The 27,909-nt window shown below is 37.3% G+C and overlaps 1 protein-coding gene across 6 annotated transcripts in view; it reads right to left on the reverse strand.

The window, feature by feature from the left end:
* LOC101419457 (zinc finger protein 596-like) overlaps positions 1–26,361 on the reverse strand; it is a 74,460-nt gene extending 48,099 nt beyond the window's left edge. The window contains exons 1-2 of one of the 6 annotated variants that reach the window (XM_071209937.1): positions 26,248–26,361; positions 14,365–14,435 (exon numbers count right to left, since the gene is read on the reverse strand). Coding sequence is in view for 1 of the 6 variants with exons in the window: in XM_058281881.2 (XP_058137864.1) it covers positions 14,365–14,427 (63 nt within the window). In the remaining 5 variants the exon portion in view is untranslated. The remainder of the gene's footprint in view (positions 1–14,364; positions 14,436–26,247) is intronic. The other 5 variants (XM_058281881.2, XM_071209938.1, XM_071209939.1 and 2 more) reach the window with 5 other exon arrangements.
* Between the last annotated feature and the right edge of the window lie 1,548 nt (positions 26,362–27,909).

Genomic DNA, 27,909 nt, shown 5'->3' on the forward strand with positions numbered 1-27,909 from the left:
CTGATAAACCTAAAATAAGAACAAGGCCTAGAGCAACATTGTGCCTGGGAATTTCCTCCTGTCAGCCTTCATGTTACTCAAATGTGGCCAGTCTCGAAGCCAAACTCAGCATGTAAATGCAATGCTTTCCCCCCAGCGTGGAACATGACACCCGGGGATGAGCCTCCCTGGCAACGAGGGACCACTATCAACTACCAACTGATGATGCAACTGGAAAATGACCTTATACGGAAGGTTCAATGCGGATCAGCAGAATATCCATGTCTACATAAAATACCATGACTTTAAAATGCTGTTTGACCTAAAGTAAGGGGGAAATGGAAAGGAGAAATGAGTTTATATGGCTACGAGTTTCTAAAAAAGAGTCTGGAGGCTGGCAGAAGGATTGCCCTCATGCACAACTGAGCAGAGTCAGAGAGACAGATAAAGCAGATACAACCCCCAGATATTGGTTCCTTTGAGGGCTAAAGAGACCCATGGGAGTTATGGTCATGGCCGATGGGGTTAACTACCAGGGCAGATGGCCCCTCTTTGGAAATGGTGTTTATGTGTGATGAATCTGGACTCAGATGGGATCTCCCTTCATAAGACTTTCATGCTAATGTGCTGGAGGTGCAGTTAATGTTGGGGTTTAAGATATATTTAGGGGATTTGAATCTCTGGACTGACAATGTGATAGCCAGGTCCTGAGCCTCAACAGACTCCAGCACCTACAATCTGATCTATTGGACTTACCACACTCAGCTAAGATGGAGTTGAAGAAGGACAACCACCACACCATGGAGCCTAGAGTGATTACAACTGAAAATGGAGGATTGCATCCAGCATCCATGTGGAATCTGAGCCTCCTCTTGACATAGAGGTGCAATGGACACAACCAATCCAATGTCCACATAGAAGAGGTGGCATTGGATTGGGAAAAGTGGACATGGTGGACGATGGGTATGGGGAAAGGCAGGAAGAGATGAGAGGTGGAGGCGTCTTTGGGACATGGAGCTGCCCTGGATGGTGCTTCAGAGGTAATCACCGGACATTGTAAATCCTCACAGGGCCCACTGGATGGAATGGAGGAGAGTATGGGCCATGATGTGAACCATTGTCTATGAGGTGCAGAGGTGCCCAAAGATGTACTTACCAAATCCAATGGATGTGTCATGATGATGGAAACGAGTGTTGTTGGGGGGGGGGGAAAGGGGGGGTGGGGGGGTGGGGTTGAATGGGACCTCACATATATATTTTTAATGTAATATTATTACAAAGTCAATAAAAAAAAAAAAAAAGGTAGAAGTAACCCAAATGTCCATCAACAGATAAATGGATACTCAAACTGTGGCATATATATATATTTACTTAGCTATAAGGACTGCAGTATTATTGCACAGGATAACATGGATGAATCTTGAAGACCTTGGATTGAGTGAAGTAAGCGAGGCACCAAAGTACAAGTATTACATGATCTCACTGATATGAACTAAGCAAATTGAGCAGACTCACAAAGTTAGAGTCTGGGAGATAAGTTCACAAGAAATAGAAAGGAGTAGAGGGTGGTGAGCCAATGCCAGTATGGGCAAAATCTATAATAATCTAGATGGATGTAGTTGTGCAGTGGATGAGCATGACAGTAGTGCAGTGATATGATTGGGTCCAGTAGTGCTGGTCTGTGAGGATGATAATGTGTGGGGGATTGCATTGGGCTATCCATGGAACTGGGGGGAAGATCAGATGAAGGAGCAGGTGAACTCTGGGGATTTGCAAGTCTGTGGTTAAGACTACAATGTTGGGAATTTTTTTTGGCAAATATGCCAAATAGTGCAGGGAGTTTGATGTGGGGAGATACATGGGACAGGGCACACCTGTGTCAGGCTTCTAAGGAATATGTAAGTGTTCATTTTGTCATAGCATATCAGTGGGTGGAGAACCACACAGTAATAAAGAAAATATTAAACCCCCATCCTGGGGAATCCTGCTATGTTTTCAATTAGAAAGACAAGAATCCCTCAAGAAGATATGCAGAGCCTAATAAAAGAAAACAGACCAATATGCCAAGCCCTCAATATTATTGCTAGTAACTATATGAATCTTATTCTTCAAAAATTGAAACTTAGTGGTTACCATAAATTCTGAGGGAAGGGGCAGGGAAGAACAGAAAATATGGAACATAAGATATTTTTAGGGCATTAGAATTGTTCAGCATGACCTGGTAATAACAGATATAGGCCACTTCAAATTTTGTCAAAATGTATACATGCGTATAATCCAAAATGTAAACCATTGATGACTGTTAGTAGCAATGTACCATCCACATGTAAAATGTTATTAATAAGGAAGAGAGGTAAAGGGGTAAGGCATTGGGCATATGGGAATCCCTGTGTTCTCTATGTGACTTTTCTGTATTCTAAAACTTCTTTGATGGTAAAATGAAAAAAACAAGACACTGGGCCATATATGGAAGAAAATGTCACTGAACACACAAAACAACAGATCTTAAAATGATCAATTTTATTTATTTTATTTCAATTTTTTGTATTTTTGGTATTTTTTATATTCATTTTTTAATGGTCTTTTTAAAACAGATACATAATCATAAAAAATGTTACGTTAAAAAATATCAAGATGGGAAGTGGATTTGGCCCAATGGATAGGGCATCCGCCTACCATATGGGAGGTCCGCGGTTCAAACCCCAGCCCTTCTTGACCTGTGTGGAGCTGGCCCATGTGCAGTGCTGATGAACACAAGGAGTGCCCTGTCACACAGGGGTGTCCCTCATAGGGGAACCCCACACGCAAGGAGTGCACCCCATAAGGAGAGCTGCCCAGCACGAAAGAAAGTGCAGCCTGCCCAGGAATGGCATTGCACACATGAAGAGCTGACACAACAAGATGACATGACAAAAAGAAACACAGATTCCTGGTGCAGCTGATAAGGATAGAAGCAGTCACAGAACACGGTGAATGGACACAGAGAGCGGACAACTGGGGGGGGGGAGGAGAGGAAGAGAAATAAATAAATAAATCTTTAAAAAAAAGAAGACATTGGAGGAGTACAAAGAAGAATCTGAAAGCATACAGAGAAAAATAGCAGATCTTATGGGAATGAAAGGTGCAATCAATGAAATTTAAAAAAACATTGGAATCATATAATAACAGATTTGAGGAGGCAGAAGAAAGGTTTGGTGAGCTTGAAGAAATGGCCTCTGAAAGTGAACATACAAAAGAACAGATGAAGAAAAGAATGGAAAAAATTGAACAAGGTCTCAGGGAACTAAATGACAGCAGAACACATGCAAACATACATGTCATGGGTATCCCAGAAGGAGAAGAGAAAGGAAAAGGGGCAGAAGGAATATTTAAAGAAATAATGGTAGAAAGTTTCCCAACCCTATCAAAGAACATTGATAACCCTGTCCAAGAAGCACAATGTACTCCCATCCAAAAAAACCCAAGTAGACGAACTCCAAGACACATACTCAGCAGAATGTCAAAGGCCAAAGACAAAGAGAGAATTCTGAGAGCAGCAAGAGAAAAGCAATGCATAACATATAAGGGATATCCAATAAGATTAAGTGCTGATTTCGTACCAGAAACCATGGAGGGAAGATGACAGTGGTCTGATATATTTAAGATACTACAAGAGAAAAACTTTCGGCCAAGAATCTTATATCCAGCAAGACTGTCTTTCAAAAATGAAGGCAAAATTAGAATATTCACAGATAAACAGAAACTGAGAGAATTTCTAAGCAAGAGACCAGAATTTCAAGAAATTCTAAAGGGTGTGCTAGAGCCTGAAAAGAAAAGACAGGAGAGAGGGGCCTGGAAGAGACTCTAGAAATGAAGACGATATCAATAAAAGTACTAAAAGTGTCCAAAGAGTGGTAAAAATAAAATATGACAGATAAAACTCAAATAGTCAGGAGTAAACTTAGCCAATGATGTAAAGCACTTGTATTCAGAAAACTGAAACTCAATGTTAAAACAAATCAAAAAAGCCCTAAATAACTGGAAGAATATTCCATGCTCATGAATTGGAAGACTAAATATCATTAAGATGTCAATTCTACTCAAATTGATATACAGATTTAATGCAATCCCAATAAAAATTCCACCAGCATTAAAGAAAAAATTGAAAACACAATCATTAAATTTATTTGGAAGGGTAAGGAGTCCTGAATAGCCAGAAACATCATAAAAAGGAAAGGTGAACCCTCATCTCCAGACTTTAAATCATAATACCTACCTATAGTGGTAAAAGCAACATGGTACTGGCCTAAAGACAGACACAACAGACCAACGGAACCAAATTTATGGTTCAGAAACAGACTCTCACAGGTGTGGTCAAGTGATTTTTGACTAGCCTGTCAAACTCATACAGCTCGGGCAGAACAATTCATTCAAAAAATGGTACTGAAGAAATTGGACATTCAGAGCTGAAAGAAGGAAAGAGGACCCCTATCTCACACCTTATCCAAAAATTAACTCAAAGTGGATCAAAAAACTAAAAATAAAAGCAAGAACCATAAAATTTCTAGAAGAAATTATTGGAAAATATCTTCAAGACCTGTCAGTAAGTGGTGGATTCTTAAAGGAGATAAGAGAAGGACTGAGTAGACTACTGATGTTTGTACTTGTATGTAGAAGTTTTAATTAGCTTTACTGTAAAATTGTGGAAATGTATAGTGTGGTGGTAACACACAGTGAATAACAGCAAATTTATAAATGGGGATGTGACTGAAAATGGTAGTCTAGTTAAGCAAATGCCAATTGTCAGAATGCTTGAGGATAATCTAGGAACTGGATAGCACAGTAAACCAAGAGGTGGGTGAGAATTGTGGTTGATGGTACAGATGCAAGAGTGTCCTTAGTTAGCTAGAACAAATGTATATCACTACTGCAGGGTGATGGGAATGCGGTGAACCATGGGAAAAATACAGCTGGAATGACCTATGAACTATAATTAGTAGTAATAATATAATATTCTTGCATCTATGCAAAAGATGTACTGTGTTGATACTGAGGCAGTATGAAAAACATGAGCCAAATGTACACTAGGGACATGGTAACAATCAGATGATATTATTTTATCTGTAGCAAATTACACACCACATTGTGGTGTGTTGATGGAGGGGTGTTGTTTGGGAATTCTGCACATGTGCAAGATTGTTTTATAAGTTTAGAACTTCTGTCATAAAAAAGTATATTTAAAAAATAATAATAGGGTGGGTTGGGGGGAAAAACACACCAAATGTAAGATAAGGACTATGATTAGTAGTAAGATTTCAACAGTGTTCTTTCATAGTTTGTAATAAACGTCTCATGACAATGCAAGGTGTTGGTGGAGGGTTGATGTATGGGATCCCTGTATGATGTTGTGCATGTTTGCTTTGTAAGTTCACAACTTTTACTATACACTTGTTTATGTATGTTTTATATAAATGATACAACGATAATAACAATTGGATTGGTTAGGGGAAAACTACTTTGTTTAGTAGTAATATTTTGACAATGCTCTTTAATCATTAAACAGGTTTAAAAACAATGCAAGTTATTTGTGGTAGGCTGAGATGTTATATACGTTTGTTTGATGTTATATATGTTTATTTTGTAAGTTCACAACTATTATGCACTTGTTTATGTATGTTTATGTACGAGTGATATATTTCAATAAATTTTTTAAAAATTAAAAAAGTCTATAGGCTAAAATGTAAAACATAATGTGAAATACAAATTAACCTAAAACTTTAGAAAATTGTACAGACTAAAATATAAACCATAATGTAAACCAAAAGGAACCATGTTTGAAAGCTATGTTTTAATATCTGTACATCAGCTGTAGCAAATATAACATGAACATGAAAAAAGATCAATCCTGGGAAAGGGGGGAAAGGGTTTGATGGTGGATATATGGGAGTCCCCTATATTGTATATGTGAATTACTGTGATCTAAAACTTCTGTGAAGACAAAATTAAAAACCAGGAAAAAGATAAAAACTGATGTAGACACTGAGGAAGAAATGAAAGAAATTGCCTTGCCACTGTACGTACAGGGCAACACCTATTGCAGTAATGTGAGAGACAAAAAGTCAAAAACAAAGCTTTATAATATTTTTCATTTTTTAATACCCAAATTTATTTTTACTTTATTTTAGTTTTTCTAAATTAGTATGTATTCTATTTCTAATCTTTAAAACCAGTACTGTATATTTTATTTTCCTATTAATATGTATTTGGCAATATATTAGGCTTTATTTTTGAAGAAGATTTGGACCACAGAGGGGTTCTACTATGGCAGGGGAGGAACACTGGTGTGGGGTGTTATTGATGGGTGGCACATGGTTGGGAGGGATCTCTCCAGGGCATGTATATAGGGTACATAAAAATGTTTGGATATATGTTGGGTATTTTCCTAGTAGTTACAGTTACAAATGACAACTGAGGGAGTGCTGAGTTCCTAGCCAGGGGAGCTCTATCACATTCCCCAATGGGACAGTAACAATCCCCCAAGTGCAACGGCAAAGACCAACAAAGAAGGATGGTCCAACAATGAGCCCTTGATACTGATGACTATGCTAGTGAGCTGTGTGCCTGAAATATGAACTAGGCCTAGATGTGCAGGGTGCCCAAGAGTTACCTCCTGAGAACCTCTATGTTGCTCAAATGTGGCCACTCTCTAAGCCAAAGTCAGCATGTAAATGCATTACCTTCCCTGCAGTGTGGGACATTACTCCCTGGGATGAACCTCCCTGGCTTGAGGGATTACTACAAAGCATCAGCTGGTAATGTAACTAGAAAAAGACCTTGAATAAAAGGATCAGCTCAGATCAGCAGAAGATCTCAGCCTACATGTAGGATCCTGTGTTAAAAGCTGCTTTTTGGCATTGAATAGAGGAGAAATGGCAAAGGCAAATGAGTTTATATGGCTAAGAGTCTTCAAAAAAGACTCAGGAGGTCATCAGAGGTGTTGCTCTTACTCACACCTCAGCAGGACACCAGAGACAGCCAAAGTAGATACAACCCCAGGTACTGGTTCTCCTGAGGGCTACAGAGAGCTACATGTTCTATGGTCATGGCAAATGACTCTGGAATTCAGTGCCATGTCAGCTGGTCCTACTTTGGATTTTGTGTTCCTAAGTGTGACTGAGTTGGACTCAGATGTGACCTTTCTATACATGACTCTTCTGTCACTTTTACTGAACCTCTGGTTGGTGCTAGAGTTGGTATATACTCAGGAGACTTGAATCTCTGGACTGTCCATGTGCCAGCTGGGCCCTCAGCCTCAGCAGACTTGCAACTCTTACACTCTGGTTCATTGGACTTATCCAGGTCAACTAACAGAGAGGTGAGGATGGTCAACCACCACACCAGGGAACCGAGAGGGCCTACAACTGTAAGCAGAATTGCATCCATCATCCATGTGGAATCTAAGTCCCCTCTCAATATAGAGTTGTAATGGACATCACCATTCCATGGTCCATAGGATGGAGGAATAAAAGATGGATTAGAGTGGACTTACTGATATTCTACTATGGAACTATTGTGACTAGTAATGGAAGCAATTGAGCACTGATGTGGAGAAAGTAGCCATGGTAGTTGCTGAGGGCAGTGAGAGGGAAGAAGAGATCGTATGTGGGGGCATTTTTGGAACTGGAGTTGTCCTAAATGATATTGCAGGAACAGATGCTGGACATTTTATATCCTGCTATAACCCACTGGATGGACTGGGGGAGAGTGTAAACTATTATGTAAACTATTTATCCATGTGGTGTAGCAGTGCTCCACATTGTACTCACCAAGTGCAATGAATGTGCCACAATGATGAAAGAGGTTGTTGATGTGGGAGGAGTGGCATGAGGGGTTGTGGGGGGTATATGAGAACCTCATATTTTTTGAACGTAACATTTAAAATAAATAAATAAATAAATAGAAAAAAAATCTAGAAAGGGGAAAATAAAAAGAGCTCTATTCAAATGGCCAAAACAAAAAAGAAAAAAATTATTTTTATCTTCATTGAAATGAATAAGTTTATTTTTCTTCACAGAATGGTATGAGGAAGGTGAACCTTAAATGGATACTAAAAGAAGTAAAATGTTCATATGAATACTTAAACAGTGATTAAGATTCCTGGAAATTTAACAATGTTTTGGTATAATAGTAGATAAAAATATGATGCTGTTAATCATGGTTTAATTATTTTTTAAAATGCTATGTGTCACAGAAAAAAACTGCCTGGAAATCAAAAGGTGGATGCTTTGATCATATTCATCTGATTTGCCTCACTCTGCTAAAGAAGCTCTATAGCTACAAAAAGAGAGTGGCCATTGAGGGATGCCAGGGGTGGTGCATAACAGTAAATTATCATAAGTTAAAGTAACACCACTACTGTATGCTGCAGTCCCAAATACTGAGTTTGCTGCAAGAAATTAATATCCAGTTTTGTCACTATCACTTTGTTTTAGAACTTGCTAAGGCTTTCTTTAGTATCTCTTTAGGCAAGTCCAGCCAACCTGCATTCACCTTCATGTGAGAAGGCCCATGGTGAATTTTGCAATGTCACCCCAAAGCTGTGTGCATAGCCCAACCACATGTCCTGGGCTGGTGGCAAAGAATCTGGCTGTATGGAAGAAACCTGTGGCTGTAACCCTATTTTTTTATACTGATGATATTATGTTACCAGTAATTCTTTATTCAGAACTAAAAGAAGCATCAAAGACAATGGTATCTTAAGAGTCTAGAGTAGGCAAACAACTGGGACAAGTTACAAAGTCCTGGTTGTGTATCAAATTCTTAAATGTTATTTTGTTGAGTAAAACAAAGATTATACCTTCTGCTATAATTGGTAAAGTACAATGTTTTCTCATATTAATAAGAGTTTGTAATATTGTCAGGACATTGAAAACCCTTCATCCCTCATTTAGATCAAATGTTAAAATCATTGTATGTGTTAAACTAAAAAAAAAGATGTGCATGGAAATAAGAAAAACCCCAAGTGGGCTGCTTTTAAAACAATGGCATAAGCTTAAGCAGTAAGGGAGGGTGGACCCTGACTTACCCTGTAAATTGGATGTGGCCAGCACCAATATTGGCTTTGGGTGGGGTTTGTGGTAGAGGCAGTTTTCTAAAAAACACCCCTTGGATTCTAGTCACAATTGTGGCAAGGGGCCAAAGTACAATATGACCCCTTAGGAAAGCAACTAAGACTGCCATCCCTATCCAGGGGTGGACTGCAGATACTAAAAATAAGACTGGAAAAATGAACTGTTGTGGGTTGCTCTCTGTGAGGGAAAGATCTGTGGAAGAACATCTGGGACACCTGCCAGCGGCAACAGGTAACTGTCTCTCATGTCACCACCCACTCTCTAACACCTCTCTTGTGACTGTTGAGGCAGGTGCCCTCACAAAGATCCAAAGCTATACCATTGAGACCCAAGAAGCAGCAGAGTGACCCCACAGGAAAATGGACATCAAAGCTGCTTCCAGTTGCCTGTTACCTGTCAACAGCATGTGGATATCATCCACAAGTGTCCTTTGTGTTCACTCTGATGACTGCAACATCAGTCCCCTCCTGCTCTCAGAAGGGGCAAGGCATGCTTTCAGTGCTGCAGAAACTGCAACTGAACTCTTGTAACCAGATCCTTACAACAATGGACTAAGTTTAAATTCAATGCTGAGGGCTCTGACTGCAGCTCCAGTTAAGATGCTAAAAGCAGGACCAATGTACACACTGGGATTATGAGTTATAGTGCCAGCTGCCCCTCAGCCCAAAAGGGGAAGTAATAATAATTTGTTGTTGTCTATGCCTCAAACTACACAAAATGGGGAAATGAGGTAATTTTGATCATGGCATTGGTCTATGCAGCCTTACTCATTGAGAATCTTAAGTCCATGGAAAATAGAAGTCATCCAAAACTGTTATAATGTCACCCAAGTCATGCAGCATATGGCATTTCAGATTACAGATTCTAGCACTTTAGCCCATGATCCTAGTAGTAACTGGAGAAACTCTTTAAGCTGGACTTGGAAGAAGGCATTAAAAGGTATTACTATTGCATTGTTCTGTATTATATAAAGTTGTTGCTTGATCACTTGGCATTACTCATTCTGTTTATAATCTATTACTAATATTCCTGGTGTTAGGGTAAGATTTGTACAAAACGGATATGTAGAATAATTAAAATTGTAAGCACCTGTTTTGAGTATGGTGCCCTCTGGTGGTTGATCTTATATATGAGGGGCACCTGTTGTGAGTACACAGCCTTCTAAGAACTTGTGGATTCCTATTGTGAGTATGGTACCTTACAAGTTAGGGTTGTTTTTCTTTTCTTTTTTCCTCACAGCACTGGGAAAACGTGTCTATTGTTTTTCTTTTGTATATATAAATTCCCAATTCTTGGGACTGAATGATGTACTATAAGAAAATTATTAAGAATTGTGAATTTATAAGCTTTCTTATCAATAATTTCTGCTGTTTTAGCCTAGAATTGTGAACGATTAACTTGTCCATTGTCCTTTGGAATGCTGTAATGCTGCTATGCAGACAACCTGCTCATCTAGTCACCAAAAAACAAATGCTTAAAAGGAACAAGTTACGAGTTGTGGCATTTGCATGTCTTGTTTGTATTCCCTGTAAAACTAAAAGCTGAAAACCTTATGTTCCTGTTCAGTATGCCATGAATATAATAAAACAAAGACTGCTTGAGAACTGCATCTCTCCTATGGAAGGCTGGCCACTACCACCCCCAGATGGATTCAGTTACTTTCAATGAGGTCATTCCTCACAAGCTGCAAGACTCATTGGAGTTCTGAGGTTCTGTACCACTTAAAAGGGATGGTCCCCAAGCTGCCAGCTACAGTCTCACCAAGGAGGGAATGGTCTGCCTGGGACCATTTTTTCCAATTAGGACTCTGATCAGCTGCAAAGGGGTTCCCCAACCATATGAGAGATTAGATGCTGAGTTTTCCCCTGATTTGGTGAGTGGTTGTATATACTTTCATTCTTTCCTATGTCTGTTGTGATTGCTCAATTGTTATAATCATTTGATATAACCTGAAACTCATTTGATTGAATAAAGCTGCCTTTATTCAATCTAAATGCATAGCATTTAGAGTTTCTGCCTCTTCCTTAGCAGAACATTTTGGCATGGTCAGGAGTCATTAGATATTAAGCTTCCATTATTGTTAACCTTCCTTAGTAAAACACATAATGAAACCTCAATGACAATATGAATATGGGTTATATTGTATATATGACTCTTTTTACAAAATATAAATACAAATAAACTAGAGAGAAGGAAACTGAATAATAGCTATGCATAGCAGGGGAAGCATAGAGAGATTGAGAGTTGAGAGTTGATGAGTTTTGTTTGGTTGATTTTTGTTTTTTATGATTGTTTTTATTACTGGAATAATGACAGTAATCTAAAATATTGAAGTGATGAATGCATAAGTATGTGATTATACTAATATTATTTATTGTGCACTTTGGATGGAGTTATGCTTTATTAGTTTGCATCAATAAAATTGCTTTGTAAATAAATAAATAAATGAAATGTAAAAAAAAAATTAAAGGAGTGCTTTGAAGATAATTTATAGATGTAAACACCTAATGTAATAAATAAGAAAAACCTTAAATCAGTAACAAAAAACCTAACCCTACATCTTAACGAACTTTAAAAAGAAGAGTAAAGTAAACACAGGGAAGCGGACCTGGCCGAATGGATAGAGCATCCACCTACCACATGGGAGGTCCGCGGTTCAAACCCCGGGCCTCCTTGACCTGTGTGGAGCTGGCCCATGCTGAGTGCTGATGTGCGCAAGGAATGCCCTGCCACGCAGGGGTGTCCCCCATGTAGGGGAGCCCCACGCGCAAGGAGTGCGCCCCGTAAGGAGAGCTGCCCAGCGTGAAAAAAGTGCAGCCTACCCAAGAATGGCATTGCACACAAGGAGAGCTCACACAACAAGATGACACAACAAAAAGAAACACAGATTCCCGGTGCCGTTGATAAGGATAGAAGCGGTCAAAGAAGAACACACAGCGAATGGGGGGGGGGGGGGGGGTGGGGGAGGAAAGGGAGAGAAATAAATAAAAAATAAATCTTAAAAATAAATAAGTAAACCCAAAGATACGAGAAAGAAGAAAATAAGAATGAGTGGACATCATAGAATAGGGAAGAGAGAAAACAATACAGAAATATCAGCAAAACTAAAAATTGGTTCTTTGACAAGATAAATAGAATTGTTAAACCCTTAACTGACAAGGAAAAAAAGAGAGAAAACATAAAAAATTAAAGTCAGAAATGAAATTGTGTACATCACTACTGACTATAAAAATTCAAAGGTTGTAAAATGATGCAATGAACAACTGAACCCCAACAAATTACATAACTTAAACTAAATGGAAAGAATCCTAGAAACATACGACTATAAAAATTGACTCAAGAAGATATAGCCTATCTTAGAACAATAATAAACTAAAAGAGTGAATCAGAAATCAAAAAATCTCCAAAGAATTGTTCAAAACAAAATGGTTACACAGTTGAAATCTCTGAAACATTTAAAAAAGAATTTGCACCAAATCATTCTCAAACTCTTACAAGAAATAGAAGAGAAGAGAATACATCCTAACTAATTCTATGGGTCTAGGCTTGTCCTCATTTGAAAGCCAGACAAAGGCATCAAACCTACAGACAATTATCCCTCATAAACAGATGCCAAAATCCTCAACAAAATACTGGCAAACCAAATCTAGCAGAATGTTAATAGGATTACACAATATGACCAAGTGGGATTTAACTTAAGAATGCAAGGAATGTGTCAACATAGAGAAATCAACCAATGTTGGTTGACCAGAAATGAGAATATCTAATTTGATACAAAAAAAAGCATTTGATAAAACCCATCATTTCATAATAAAAACAAACACCACACTAGGAATGGAAGGGAACTTCCTCAACTTGATGAAGATTATGTATGAAAACCCCACAGCCAGCATCATAAACAATGGAGAAAGCTTGAAACTTTCCTCATAAGATCAGGAAGAAGGCAACAATGCTTGCTTTCACTTTCTGCTATTACACATTGTACAGGATATTCTTTTCAGAGCAATTTGGCTATAAAAAGATAAAATACACATATAAATTGGAAAGCAAGAAGTAAAATTACTCTATTCTAGAGATATATTTTGGCATTTTTGTAATATTGGGGCATTTTTGAGACATTGGAATTGTCCTGAATGACATTGCAATGACAGATACAGGCCATTATACATCTTGTCATAATTTACAAAATTGTACAGGAGAGACTTTAAACTATAAGGTAAACTATAATCCACACTTAGTGGTAATGCTCCAATATGTGTTCATCAATTGTAACAAATGTACCGCACTAATAAAGGATGTTGTTAATGTGGGAAAATGTGGGAGAGGTAGGAATTGGGGCATATGGGAATCCCCTACATTTTTTATGTAACATTTAGGTAATCTAAGTATCTTTTAAAAATTAAAAATATAAAATATAAAAATTTTAAAAATTATCTCTATTCTGAGATGACTAATCTTATATATAGAAAAACCTATAGCAGCTACACAAGCACATGTCTACACTCATGCACCCTAACTATTAGAGCTAATAAATAAATGCAGCAAAATTGCAGGGAAAAAGATTAACACGCATAAATCAGTTGTATTTAGGCAAACAAATTGTAAGGAATCAAAAAGAAATTAAGAAAAAATTAATTTTCGGAGGCATCAAAAATAGTAAAATTGCTGTGAATAATTTTAACCAAGGTATGCAAGATTTACGTACTATCTTTAAAATATTGCTGAAAGAAATTAAAGAGGACCTAAATAAATGGAAAAAATCCCATTTAATAGAATGGGAGATTTAATATGGTTAAGGTGGCAATTCTCCCCCAAATAATTTAGAGATAGAATACAATACCATATATCAAAATCCCATAGCCAATTTTTAAAAAGAAATGTAAAATCTGACGCTTAAAATCATGGAATTATATAAATAGATGAAATTATATTGAAAAAAAAAGAACAAAACTAGATGATATCCAATTCTACATTTCAAAGTATAGAAGAAATCTACAGTTTAATATCTATTGTAATTCTGACATAAAAGTATCTAAAACAAAGGAATAGAATTGATACTTCAGAAATAAAGCCACATATCTATAGTCAATTAATTTTCAACATACATGGCACCAAGGTCTTACACTCAGGAAAGAACAGTGTCTTTACTATATGATGTTCAAACAACTGGATATGCACATGGAAAGCATGAATTTTGATCCTTACCTTACAATATTTACAAAAAATTTAGTCACTTAAAGAGATAAATGTAAAAGCAAAGCTATGACACACTTACAAGTAAATAGAGTGGTAATTCTTCATTAATTTGGATCTGGCAATTGATGCTTAGATATGACATTAAAATCACTAGAAACAAAAGAAAAAAACAGATTAATTATATTTCAAAAAAATTAAAAACTTTTTCATCAAAGGACTCTTTTAAGAAAGTGAAAAGATAACCTACAGAAAGGGAGAAAATACTTACCAAACATGTATTTGAGAAGGACCTAATATCTAGAATATGTATTTTAAAAACCCCTTATTACTTAATAAAAAGACAAATAATCTAATTTAAAAGATGGGCTAAGTATTTGAATACACATTTCTTTTAGGAATATATGCAATTGGCTAACAAGCACATGAAAGGATGCTCACCATGTTTAGTCATTAGAGATATGCAAATCAATACAACAAAATGACATCACTTCACACATATTGGGAATGGTTACACATTTTTGAAAATCTAAAATAACTGTTGATGAGGATGTGGAGAAACTGGAATCTTTGTACATTGCTGGTGGGTATGTACAATGGTGCAACCAATGTGGAAAGTATTTGGACAGCTCCTTAATAAGTTTTATGTAGAAACAGCAGATGATCCAGCAATTTCTTCCTTGATATATACCCCCCAAAACTGAAGAGAGTATTCAAGGAAATATTCATAGCAGTATTATTTATAACAACAAACAGGTGGAAACAATTCAAATATCACGTAATGAATGGATAACCAAAATGTGTTATATCCATACACTGGAATTTTTTAAAAAGATTTATTTATTTCTCCACCCCCTCCCCACCCCACCCCCTGCCCCAGCTGTCTGTTCTCTGTGTCTATTTGCCACATGTTCTTCTTTGTCCACTTCTGTTGTTGTCAGCGGCATGGGAATCTGTGTTTCTTTTTGTTGCGTCATCTTGTTTTGTCAGCTCTCCGTACGTGCGGCGCCATTCCCAGGCAGGCTGAACTTTCTTTCACGCGGGGTGGCTCTCCTTATGGGGCACACTCTTTGTGCGGAGGCTTCCCCGCGCAGGGACATCCCTGCATGGCAGGGCACTCCTTGCATGCATCAGTGCTGCGTGTGGGCCAGCTCCACACGGGTCAAGGAAGTCTGGGGTTTGAATCGCGGACCTCCCATGTGGTAGACGGACATCCTATCCACTGGGCCAAGTCTGCATCCCCATACATTGGAATTTTGTTCAGTCACAAAAAGGAATGAAGTAATGATACAAGCTATAACATGGAAAAATCTAGAAAACATGCCAAGTTAAAGAAGCCAGATAAGAAAGGTCACATTTTTTAAAGATTCCATTTTTATACAATATCCAGAATAGCTAAATCCATAGAGACAGAAAGAAGATTAATGGTTGACAGAAATTGAATGGAGTGGGGAATGTGGAATAACTACTTTTTTGTGTATAAAGTTTCCTCTGGAATTGTTAAAAATGTTCTGATATTAGATAAAGCTGATGCACAACATTGTACTACATACAACTGACTGTACTTTTAAATTGGTTAATTTTATATTATGTGAATTTCACCTTGGTAAAAAATGTACAGATAATATCAAGTACAGAAAGTACATGAGATTTTATTCAAAGAAATCTAATTTTCTCTTGAATATAAAACACATGTTTTACTATAAAAATGTGAATATAAACATTAATGTTTAAATACTAATAAAGTTACTTTCTCGTATTTCTTTTTCTTACATAAATACCATATTCAGAATAAAATAAGAATGGCAAATTAAAAGGAAACACTTGAATTCCTTTCAAATATTTGTACTATTCAACTGTGAATGAAATGACAACAAAATTATGTCCTGCACTGTTATGCACTATAGTTTTTATATAATTTCCCCTTATCAAAACAAGTATAAAACTGGCTTCCAATATTCCTTCAGATAATTATTAACATTTTTATCCTGTTCTAGAGAGTACTACATGGCTTCTACACTGTGATTCTCACCTTCATTCTTCATCCCTTTAACCTGTTGTATTTTTGTCACATCTTTAGGCCTCCTGAAATCTTCATAATTATTCATCTTCCATTTATTTTTATTTCCAGATTTATTTCAGATAATTCCAGCATTTTATCTAGCAAGCCAGTGTGTTAGGATACCTAAAGTATGTCTAGGAACTGGAGTATTTCCTAGTACACATAATGAAATAATAAGAACTTATGAATTAAAGAAGGAATGAATGAATCTTCATAATTTCTCTTCATAATAGTCTTAAATACCCAATATCACCTGAGGGTTATAATTTTGAAATTACCTGGTAAAGCCAATGAAGATGAAGTGTGTGTTCCACAGAATGAAGCACTGACTAGTTTCATTACCTATGTAATCAGGGTATGACTCCTGGAATATAGTCCTTATGTGGTTTATTGGCTGTTTTAAAAGGGTATGGAAAAATAGAGGTTATATTCACCTTGAGAAGAAGAACTAGATGTGGAAGAACTTTGGGAAGAGAGGAAAGTGCTGCTTTCTTTTGGAACCTGTCTCACAACCTAATTGACCTCACCATGTCTTCCAAGTTGGGGATTTTTGTGAGTTCTCCAAACAACAGATGTGAACAGTCCACATTTACTTGCCTATTATAAATCCTGACTATATTCAGCCATTTTTTATATCCCAGAAATATCTTCCATTTTATTTTATCTACTTTTGCCTCACCATTCTCATTTTCTATATTTTTTTAAAGATTTATTTATTTATTTCTCTCCCCTCCCCCACCACCCCGGTTGTCTGTTCTCTGTGTCTATTTGCTGCATCGTCTTTGTCCGCTTCTGTTGTTGTCAGTGGCATGGGAATCTGTGTTTCTTTTTGTTGTGTCATCTTGTTGTGTCACAGGAATGTGTGCGACACCATTCCTGGGCAGACTGCACTTTCTTTTGTGCTGGGTGGCTCTCCTTATGGGGCGCACTCCTTGCGCGTGGGGCTCCCCTACGCGGGGGACACCCCTGCGTGGCACGGCACTCCTTGCGTGCATCAGTGCTGCGCATGGGCCAGCTCCACACGGGTCAAGGAGGCCTCGGGTTTGAACCACGGACCTCCCATGTGGTAGACGGACGCCCTAACCATTGGGCCAAGTCCACCGCCTCATTTTCTATTTTTGACTATTTGTGTCCTTTATTCATTTTTGTTTTGAATCTACTTATTTTTTATTGCATTGTCCAAGATTCTGTCTTTTCTGTTCAATATTGTAAGCAATAGACATATCTGACTATTAACTTAATTTAAAATTAAATTAGACTAAAAACTCAGTGCTTTAGTAGCACTAACCAAATTTCAGGTGCCCAATAGTTATAACAGTGGCTTCAGTAATGGACTGTGCAGATATAGAACATTATCTTCATTGCAGAAAGAAAATTAGGCACATTGATCTGAATCATAAATATTTCTTCTATTTTTTCAATTTATAAATGATTTATTTTTCCCTCTTTATGAATTCCCTATATCTACACCCCAATAATGTTTTTTTACCCTAATAATGTTTAATTTTATTTCTTTTAATCTTTTTAAAGGAGGTGCTTATATCATTTAATTATTTATTTTTAAGTATTTTACACAATATAAGACTAATAATTATCTCAAGAACATTGGTTTAGATTTGTGACTGGTAATTTTATGTAATATATTCAACTATTTTTGTTATTTTTCATAGCATAGATTTTTAATGTGCAAAGGTTATTTAGAAGAGTTTCCCCCCTTAATTCTCAGTTCATAAATTATATTTCCCTTGTTTGTCATTATTTTCTAGTTTGTTTGTTTTTTTTTTTTTGAATAGGGAATACTGGTTACCCCTTTCAAATTTTTGAGGTTTTCCTCCATCCTATTGTATGGTGGGTCCATGAGCTCTTTAAAGGTAGATTTCCTTTTTCAAGACATGTTACTTTAATATATACTCTGTTGAATAATTGTGGAAATCATTCTAATTTTTTTGAGAAAATAGTAAGGATTTTTATTGTCAAAGCAAGAACAGATAGAAGCCTAAGAGATGTTACATAAGTGCCATAGGCCTGAGCTGGAATGCATCATGCTAAGCCCCAATTCAGCAAACAAAAGCTTAACTAAGTTTCTGTCCCTGCTAAGTGCTCCTATCTCATAACCAGAATCCTGAGAACAACCAATTACTCAACAGGTCCCTCCCTTTTCTATAGCTTAGTTCATCTAAGTCAAGGCTGAGCCAAATAAGGAAAACTATCATGGGTCAATAAATGATTATTTTATTTAAGCCTACCTTGTTCTGCCTATAGAAATTTTTTGCTCTTGCTCTTCTGATCTCCCTTCCATTTTATGGATTGGATGTTGTCTGATTAATTAATTGCTTTAAAAAGTTTTGAGATATAAACATTTAATTTTCTTTGGACTTTTTGTTTTGTTTTTGGCAGTTTTGACTATGAGGACAGGATCCAAAGGTGACTGCTGATGATTTGAGATGACAAGAAACAAAGACAAAAGTGCCTACGGAACCCTCTGTGTTTTCTTTTCTCCTCACCATCTCCAAGGTTCATGGATGAGTCCCTCTCATATCTGAGTTTCACCAGTTTTGTGTTTGAGCTCTCTGATCTTGCTAAGGTTAGTGGATTATTATAGATAAGAAAGTTCAAAATTTGAGCCTGAGTCCCTAGACTTTTGGTATGGATCAGTTTCTTTCCTGCTACTGCCAGTTTCTTTGTCCTGTGCATAAGGTAAAAGTGAAATGATAAAGATGGGATCCATACCTTTATCTAAAAACTTTGATTCTCTCCATTATGGCACTTTGGCATATTACATTTTCAAAATTTATGAATTTCAGTGTCTATTCTGGGGAACATCCAACCAGATAAAATTACTCATCACTTCAGGAAAGACACCGCAAACTAAAGAGCTGAATGGAATGCCTACTTTAAATGGTACTCAGACTTACCTAAGGTATCACAAGACTCAAAAAATAATTTCATTAAAAAATTCTTTGCAAAAGGAAAATAAATTGTAAGTTCATGGGATTTCTATGTTTTCTTTATTTCTATTTTTATGTCTGACAAATGACTAAATTATTTTTAATTGAAGCTATAAGCTCTCTATTTGTGTCTGTCTGTATGTTTGAGGTATATTTTCCTACCTCTGAACGGTATTACAAAATTAACATGAAATTCCTATAAAGTGCTCTACTCAAGTTGGCATAAATATAAATAAGCTCTTATTTATAAATTAATATCCCTATAGTTCCAGATGTTAAGAAAAACAAGCATTTTAGGTGAAAGCTAAATGTTGAAGTAGAAGGATCTCATAAGATCTTTTTTTTTTAAGATTTATTTTTTTATTTATTTCTCTCCCCTGCCCCGCCCTGCCCCAGTTGTCTGTTCTCTGTGTCCATTTGCTGCATGTTCTTCTGTGTTCTTCTTTTGTTCACTTCAGTTGTTGTCAGAGGCATGGGAATCTTGTGTCTCTTTTTTTGTTGTTGTGTCATCTTGCTGTGTCAGTTCTCCGTGTGTACAGCACCACTCCTGGGCAGAATGCACTTTCTTTCATGCTGGGCAGCTCTCCTTATGGGGGAACATTCCTTGTGCATGGGGCTCCAGGAACATTCCTTGCGCATGGGGCTCCCCTACGCGGGGACACCCCTGCATGGCACGGCACTCCTTGCGTGCATCAGCACTGTGCATGGGCCAGCTCCACATGGGTCAAAGAGGCCCCGGGTTTGAACCGCAGACTTCCCATGTGTTAGACGGACGCTCTATCCACTGGGCCAAGTCTGCTTCCTGTCATAAGATCTTAACTCCGCTACTCTCCTACCTTTGTACAATGAGGGGATGACTATAAACAGGTGACTTCAAAGATTAATGAACCTACACGCTCTTTGATTAACCCAGATGTCATTCTATTTGTTAATGCTTATTATGGAGCAATTTCAATGGTACATTCCAAGCAGGCTATGTGCTTACCACATACTGATTGAATACGGTAGCCTTCTACAATTTTCTTCTACAAAAAAGGATGAACTCTATGCTCTCACTTAAACCTGTTTTCTATCTGAAGGAAATTCTGTTAATGTCTATAATGATTTCAGCATGCTATGGAAGCAAGGAGGGTTCCTCACTTCTTCTGGTATGCAGCTGAAAATTGTGGACAAGTAAATTATCTCCTTTCTGCCATTTTACTCCCATCTATGGTTGTTATCAAGACAGAGGCTTACATGAAAAGAACTAAGCCTGAATAGTTTTTAAAAAATGCTCTTGCATATTACATGTGAAACAGCTACTACTAAAACAGTTGTAATTATAAACTCAAATTAAAACTATCAAAATTATCTGAAAAATCTGGCCTTTCCTGGTCCAAAATTTTACCTGTGGCCCTCATGTTTATTCATAGAATACCTTTTGGAAATCACAAACTATCTCCATATGAAACTGTTACTATTAGATCAATCTCTAAGAATAAAATTGAGAACAGATCACTTATTGTCACACCATGACATGATCCAATTTGCAAATCTTTAATGAATTATGCCAAAGATTATCTTCAACAAGTAAAGGATACCTTTCCTGTCCCACATATCAGACACCCCATTAATCATAATCTAACATGAGGATAATGGGCATACTGGAAATGACACCAACAAAAGACAGCCTAGATCCTCATTAAAAGGAACCATGAGTAAGGCCCATCAACAGGGCACCAAATTTCTGAGATTGTCTGTCCTGCCTATAGTGCCTGGGTGTCTCTAGAGCCCTCAGGAGCACTGGCATTTGAGGCAGTATTTACTGTGGCAGTCAATGAGATGCTGCTGAGACATGGTTAAGTGTAACCTCTGGAATAATCTCCTAACTCACTTTAAAGTCTCTTAGCCACAAAAACTCATTTGTATTTAATATTTCCTAGTTGTGGGCAAGGTCTTTTTCAAGATTCATTGCTAGCACACACTTGGTAATAATCCCTTAGTGTCAGGGAGGCTCATCCCCAGGGGTCATGTCCCATGCTGGGGGGAAGGCAATGTATTTATATGCTGTGTTTGGCTTAGAGAAAGGCCACATTTAAGCAACAAGGAGGCTTTCAGGAGATAACTCTTAGGCAATATATAATACTAGGCTGTTTCAATTTCACTAGAAAAGGTTCATAAGTATAACTTTCAATTTCAAGGGCCTGACATAATGGCCTGTCCTCCTTTTCTAGGCACTGCCCATGTACTTAGGGGATTTTTCCTGCTCTATTAGAGAATGTAGCTGGACTTCCCAGTATGAGAATTCAATATTCTTTTCATTATTGTGTGGCACTCTACCCACCAAAACAATGCCCCATGACCACTTGAACATATTCATATGCCATAGAGGCATGCCCCAGGTACACCCTTTCCCACACATCCCTCATCACTGACACCCCACAACAGTGATCCTTCCCTGCCATAGTTATGACCCTTCTGTGATCCAAAACCTCCCCAAAAACAAAGCCAAAAAATAAGCAAATAAAAACAGTAAGAAAATGAGAAAAAAATTTTAAAAATACAAAAATAAAAATTTTTTCATTGTGTCTCTCATCACTGTTAAGATCTGTTATCTTTCATGTACAGTGACCATTTCTTCCTCATTCTCCCCCAGTGTTTTATTTTTTTAGGTCTATCTTCAGAGAAACTTTAGGTTATGGAAAAGTCACATAGAAAATATATCCAAATGCCCTACCATTAATAACATTTTACATGTGGGTGGTACATTTCTTACAATTGCTGTACAAATATTGAAGCATTGCTTTTAATGATGGTCAATGGCTTATATTATGTTTTATATTTTGCCTGTATTCTCTTACGGGTTATGACAAAATTTAAAATTGCCTGTATCTATCATTGTATGATCCTGGAGAACAGTTCCCATGCTCTGAAAATGCCGTATGTTCCATCTATTGTATTCTTCCCTCTCACTCCCCTCAGAACCTATGGTGACCACTAAGTTTCAATTTTGAAGAATAAGGTTCAAATTTACATGCAATAATATTGAGAACTTGACATATTGGGCCTTTTTTAGAATATATGCTTTCCAGTGTAGCAGACTTATTAGGCTCATTTATAATTTCCCTACACATGGCTCTTCTGCCCCTTTTATGTGAACTTATAATTAGCACTATACGTGTTAAATATATGTCCCAGAGACTTAAATGTTTGGTCTGTTCATATGCTCATTGAGTCCTGAATGTCAGCAGAGTTGTAACACCTACTCATAAGCTCATTGGACTCATCCATGACAATTAACTAAAGGATGATGATGGACAATGCACATTCCAGGAATCAGAGAATGTCTGCAACTGCAAACAATACAGTTCCATCCATCTGCCCCATGAAATATAAGCCCTCTCTCAATCAGAGACAGGGTGGGCATCACCATCCCCAAATCCTCAAGATTGATGAGTGAAAAAACAAAAGGGGGAAAAGCAACTATGGACTAAACTAGACTTACAATTATTCTAACAATGGAAGTACTTTTATCAGTGATATAAATGAGGTGGACACCAGAGGTTCTGAGGGGAAAGAGAGGGAAGAATAGGTATAATGTGTGGGCATTTTAGGGACACTGGAATTGTCCTGCATGACACTGCAATGATGGATACAGGCTATTATATCTCTTGTCAAAACCTATTGTGTGGGGCAAAGTGTAAACTATAATGTAAACTGTAATCCTTGACTAGTACAATGCTTCAATATGTGTTCATCAATTTTAACAAATGTACCTCACTAATGAAAGATGTTAGTTTGGGAGGGAGAGTAGTGGGGTATATGGGAATCCCCTATACTTTTTATGTAACATTTTGAAATCGAAAGCTTCTTTAAAAATAAAAAATATTTTAAAGAAAAGAAAGAAATGGGGGTAAAAAGGAACCCTGCCAAGTACTCCTAACTTCTAACATTGCAACTTAAGTATAGGGTCTCAACTAAAAAAGTTCCATCAGACTCCAGAACTTGCTCTAATCCTGGAGACTTAAAAATCAAAGTAGTCATGAAGGGCAGTAGACAATGTCACAAGGTACACTACTTATTCCCAAAGTGACAGATAAAGTATTTACATAAACAAGTCCTGACAGACTTTACACTACTAATACTTATAGCGCATAAAATTTTGTATTTCCCTATGCTTTGTCCCTAGACTAGTCTGGAAAGACAATACCATTGTCTGCCCCACCCAGGACATTTCAAAAGGTGGTAACCTTACAGACTGTTGGATTTGTCACCTTTAAACCCTGATCTATGCACATTGCAGGGGACTCCATTTTTCTACCCATAGCAAGTTTCTTTCTTGTCCCAAATGCTTCAGTCTCTTTGGATCAGACTGCACCATTTGTTTCATATCAAATACAAAATAACTAGACCAAGGTCCTCTTTACTCTGCTTTAAACTTTCTTGGATCTGTAACCTTGTAACCAAGATTTAAGAATTAACCAAAGTTTATGATTACTGAATCATTATATAGATACTACTTTTTCTTATTTTCTTCAGTATATTATGGAATAGCTAAAAGCTAATGCCTAAAATTACTGAAACTGGTTAGATCAACCTCACCCTTCTTCATAGTTATTTCACACTAGATTTACCCTTGTGCATACTTACTATGGTGATGGTTATTCCACACAGATTATACCTTTGTTCATGGTTATTTCAAAACTAGGCTCAACCTTGTGTATAGTTAACTATTATAGTGTTTATTTTAGATTAAACTTACTTTTGTTTATGGTTATTTGAAAACCTGGCTTATGCTTGTGTATATTTAGTATGGTAATGGTAACCACCACTCCACCCTCCCCTATTTGAATCCATAAAAACCCTAAACTCCTCAAAATCATAGAGGCAGACTTTGGAGCCCTTGGTCCAATTACCCCTTTTCTAGACTAGAAAATAAACCCTTTCTCACTTGGAACCCCAGTCTCTCAGGAACTGGTCTTTAAACTGTATTGGGAGGAAAGAATCTGCTTTTGCTCAGTATCAACCACACTATAGACACAATTGGCCTAGAGAATTATACAGATATCATGGAAAAGTTTGAAAAATTTATTATGATAGTCCACATGCCTCTATAAACTACAAGGTACCTTAACAATGCATACCCACTTTCAGGTTTAAAACACTGGTTCTGCAAAAGATGCACAACAAAATAAATTCCGGTCAATTCTTCATTTATACTCTCAATATCATCACAGACCCTTGGATACTAAGGACAAATGATAGTATTCCTAGTAATATATCTATAAACAACATCACTTTGGCTATAGTTACATTGTTCTGCCAGGCAATATTTTTATTGTGGAAGTTCTATAATATATTTCCCTGGGCAATAAATTGCCTTAATAGCTGGAAAATGTCTGGGTAATGTGCACTTGGTCTCCTCAAAATTCCTTAGAGTTTATAATCAATCAGAAGCTTCTCACTGGACTACTCCCCTCAATCTAAATTATCGGACAAAACACAATTTATCCAGGGAGTTCATGATTCTGGGTAAATTGGCAGATTGTTGATACTGCTTGGGTTAACACAAATGAAAACCAGATTAGATATCTATAAATTGCAAAAGGAGAAATTACTGACTCTACTGCTAGAGATATAGGTACACAGCAAGTCATTAGATTTAGTAGCAAAACTTGTTTTAGACAATAACATTGCCAAAACTGATTTCTTATTAGTTGAACAAGGAGGCATTTTTGCCATTGGCAACACCACCTGTTGTACTCGGGTACACTTCTGGGGAAGCCGACACCCGCTTGCATGAAATAATGAAACAAACCACATGGTTTTAACAGTTAAGGCCTTCCACAAGGCCCTGATTTGATCACTTTGATTTCAGTTGATTAAAATCATGGAGATTTGAGAATTTTATCACTCATAGCACTCATTATAGAGTCCCTGGCATACTGTTTTCTCTCAAGAGTTTTGAATGTGTGCCCCCAGCCACTTGTGACCCAGAAAATGATTTCTTTATGTCTGGGATAACATAAAATGATGATCATGGAAAAACTGACAGTCATGACCACCTATAAGCCAAACATAAATACAACTTGCAGGTATGACTCCAAGATCTTAGGAAATAACTGAAAATGGGCTCAACCCCTTAAATTTTGATCACAACTCTCAAAGGCTGAGAGCCAGGTCAAAATGGGGGAAATTTTTAAATAAAGTAAGTATGCCCTAGATGGAGTCCTTCACAGGAAGCCCGAAATCAGTGAACTGAAGCTTAAATTAGTTCCAATCTCTTGTAAATACTTGCCCCCAGAACCTGAGACATAACAATCTGCCATAACTTGCCAGCTAGTATCTCTTCGTTGCCCAGGAATCTTCTTCTGTTCTGTTTGTTTCGTGCAGAATTTTGTCCCAGCTCCTCTTAAGTTTTAAAATTCTTTTCCTCACTCAGTGCTACATTTTCCTTAAACTTTTCATTTCTGGGACCCTCTTGTCTCACAGCAGTTCAGTTTAACCCTCCCTTCCCCTGTGTTTTTCTCTGTGAGGCTTTTCTGCAAAAGGTTTCTTTCCTGGCAGGTTATCCTGCCTCTGGGAGTCAGACAGGGTCATTCCAGGAAGGTGGAGCCCTCCAGAAAAGTCTGTTCTGCAATTAGGTAATTCCACTGACAGTAACTGGATGGAGTGAGTGCATCACTCAGCCGCAGCCTTTCAGCCGCAGTTTTACTCCCTCTCCACCCCCCAAACGGGGTCCCTTCATTTTCAGCACTCCTCAGCATCTTGTTTTCCACCCTGGTTCTCTGTGGATTCTGGTCTCTGCGCCCGGATATGCGTGGGGTTCTAACTCGCCGCTGTGAGTTCCTCTAAAATCTGTTTCCCTGGTGAGAGGGACCCAGGCTGCCCGCTGCCTCTCGAGAGCTCCCGAGCTTTGCACAAGGCCCATTGAGAGGGAAGGGAAGAGGACCGGCAATAAATGAAAGTTTCCTACCTGGTATTTTTCTCTTTTTTTCAATTCAGCATCTGTGGAATCTTTCTGCAGTCTCTACCGCTCTCCAGGGTATCTGGGGAGATTTTTTCAGGGGATGTCTTCCGTCGCTGTGTTGATGACGTCATCCTCCACCATTGATTTTTTTAAAAACTTTATTTCAACTTCAAAAAATCAAATATGAGAGAGTCTGGGCTATGATGTGGACCATTGACTATGGGGTGCAGTGATGCTCAGAGATGAACTTACCAGGTGCAATGGATGTGTCATGATGATGGGAGAGAGTGTTGCTGTGGGGGGAGTGGGGGGTGGAGGCGGTGGGGTTGAATGGGACCTCATATTTTTTTTAATGTAATTAAAAAAATAATAAATAAATAATTAAAAAAAATAAATAAAATGGAGAAATAGTTTTAAAAAAATCAAATAATATGCACCTCTCTTGCCTGAAGCACACCTGCACCCATGTATTTGGTGTGTACATTCCCTTTCTCTTGTTTCTCAATAAACTCTTTTACCTGCCTCATTAAAAATAAAATAAGATTCAAAAAGCTTAACAGATTATGGGAGCATTACTCTGAAAAAAAAATCTGTCCAGGCACATTTATCTTACTTAATTCAAAAATAAACTCAATGGTTTTTGCAGTGTTCAGAAGGACATATAAAGGAGCACAGATTGGTTAAATGACAGTACCAAGGTCTCCTTGTTAATGAAGAAAATAAAGAATGCTTAATCATATTAATAGCTCATAAAACTAAACCCCATATTATTATTTTTTACCTTCATAGTTGATATAATATCTTCTTTTCCTTTCCTACAAATTATTACAATACTACTGGTAACTATGGTTACCAGTATAAGTTACATTAGTTGTATTTTCCCCATTATCACCATATTCTTAACACCCTGTAGTAGAACATTTTTGTATTTATATTATTAACCAGAATCCTCATCTACCACAAAAATCACTATGTTACACATCCCCTATATTTTTCTTTGGTAGTCTTTCAATTAACATTAACCTACCTAGACTACCCTCTTTCAAGCACAATCCCATTCATATATAAGCAGTGTGTGTAATACTCATTATAATGTGCTACCATCAACTATCCATTAGAACACATTTACAATTGACCTTATTTAACATTCTACATATATTCAATATCATCTCCCCTTCTTAACCAGCATTCTGTCTTCTAACTAATGTATACTCTATAATTTAATTCCATAAGTTTACTAATAGTGTTTAGTTCATATCAGTGAGAACATACTATCTTTATCCTTTTGTGTCTGTCTTATTTCACGCAATATAATATCTTCAAGGTTCATCCATGTCGTGTGCTTCCCCAGATCTTTCTTCTTACTGTTGATTAATATTCCATCACAGGTATATAACACAATTTTGTTTATCTATTCATTGGTTGATGGGCACTTATGAGGCGTGCTAGTTGAGGGACTGGAAAGACTACTGGCGGAAAAACATGGCAATGAAACACATGGTCATGGAACCACCTGGAACTCACCTGAGGGAAAGATCCTCCACCAGAAGGCAGCTGGAAGAATCCCATGAGAGACCCTTATTTAGAACGGGATTTTATCTGGGATTAAGAAAAAGCCCCAGAAATTCTCAAGGGGCTTTATCATTGGGCTCCTCAGGGGCAATTGAT

The sequence above is a fragment of the Dasypus novemcinctus genome, chromosome 19, assembly GCF_030445035.2.
Source record: "Dasypus novemcinctus isolate mDasNov1 chromosome 19, mDasNov1.1.hap2, whole genome shotgun sequence".
Taxonomy (NCBI): Eukaryota; Metazoa; Chordata; class Mammalia; order Cingulata; family Dasypodidae; genus Dasypus; species Dasypus novemcinctus.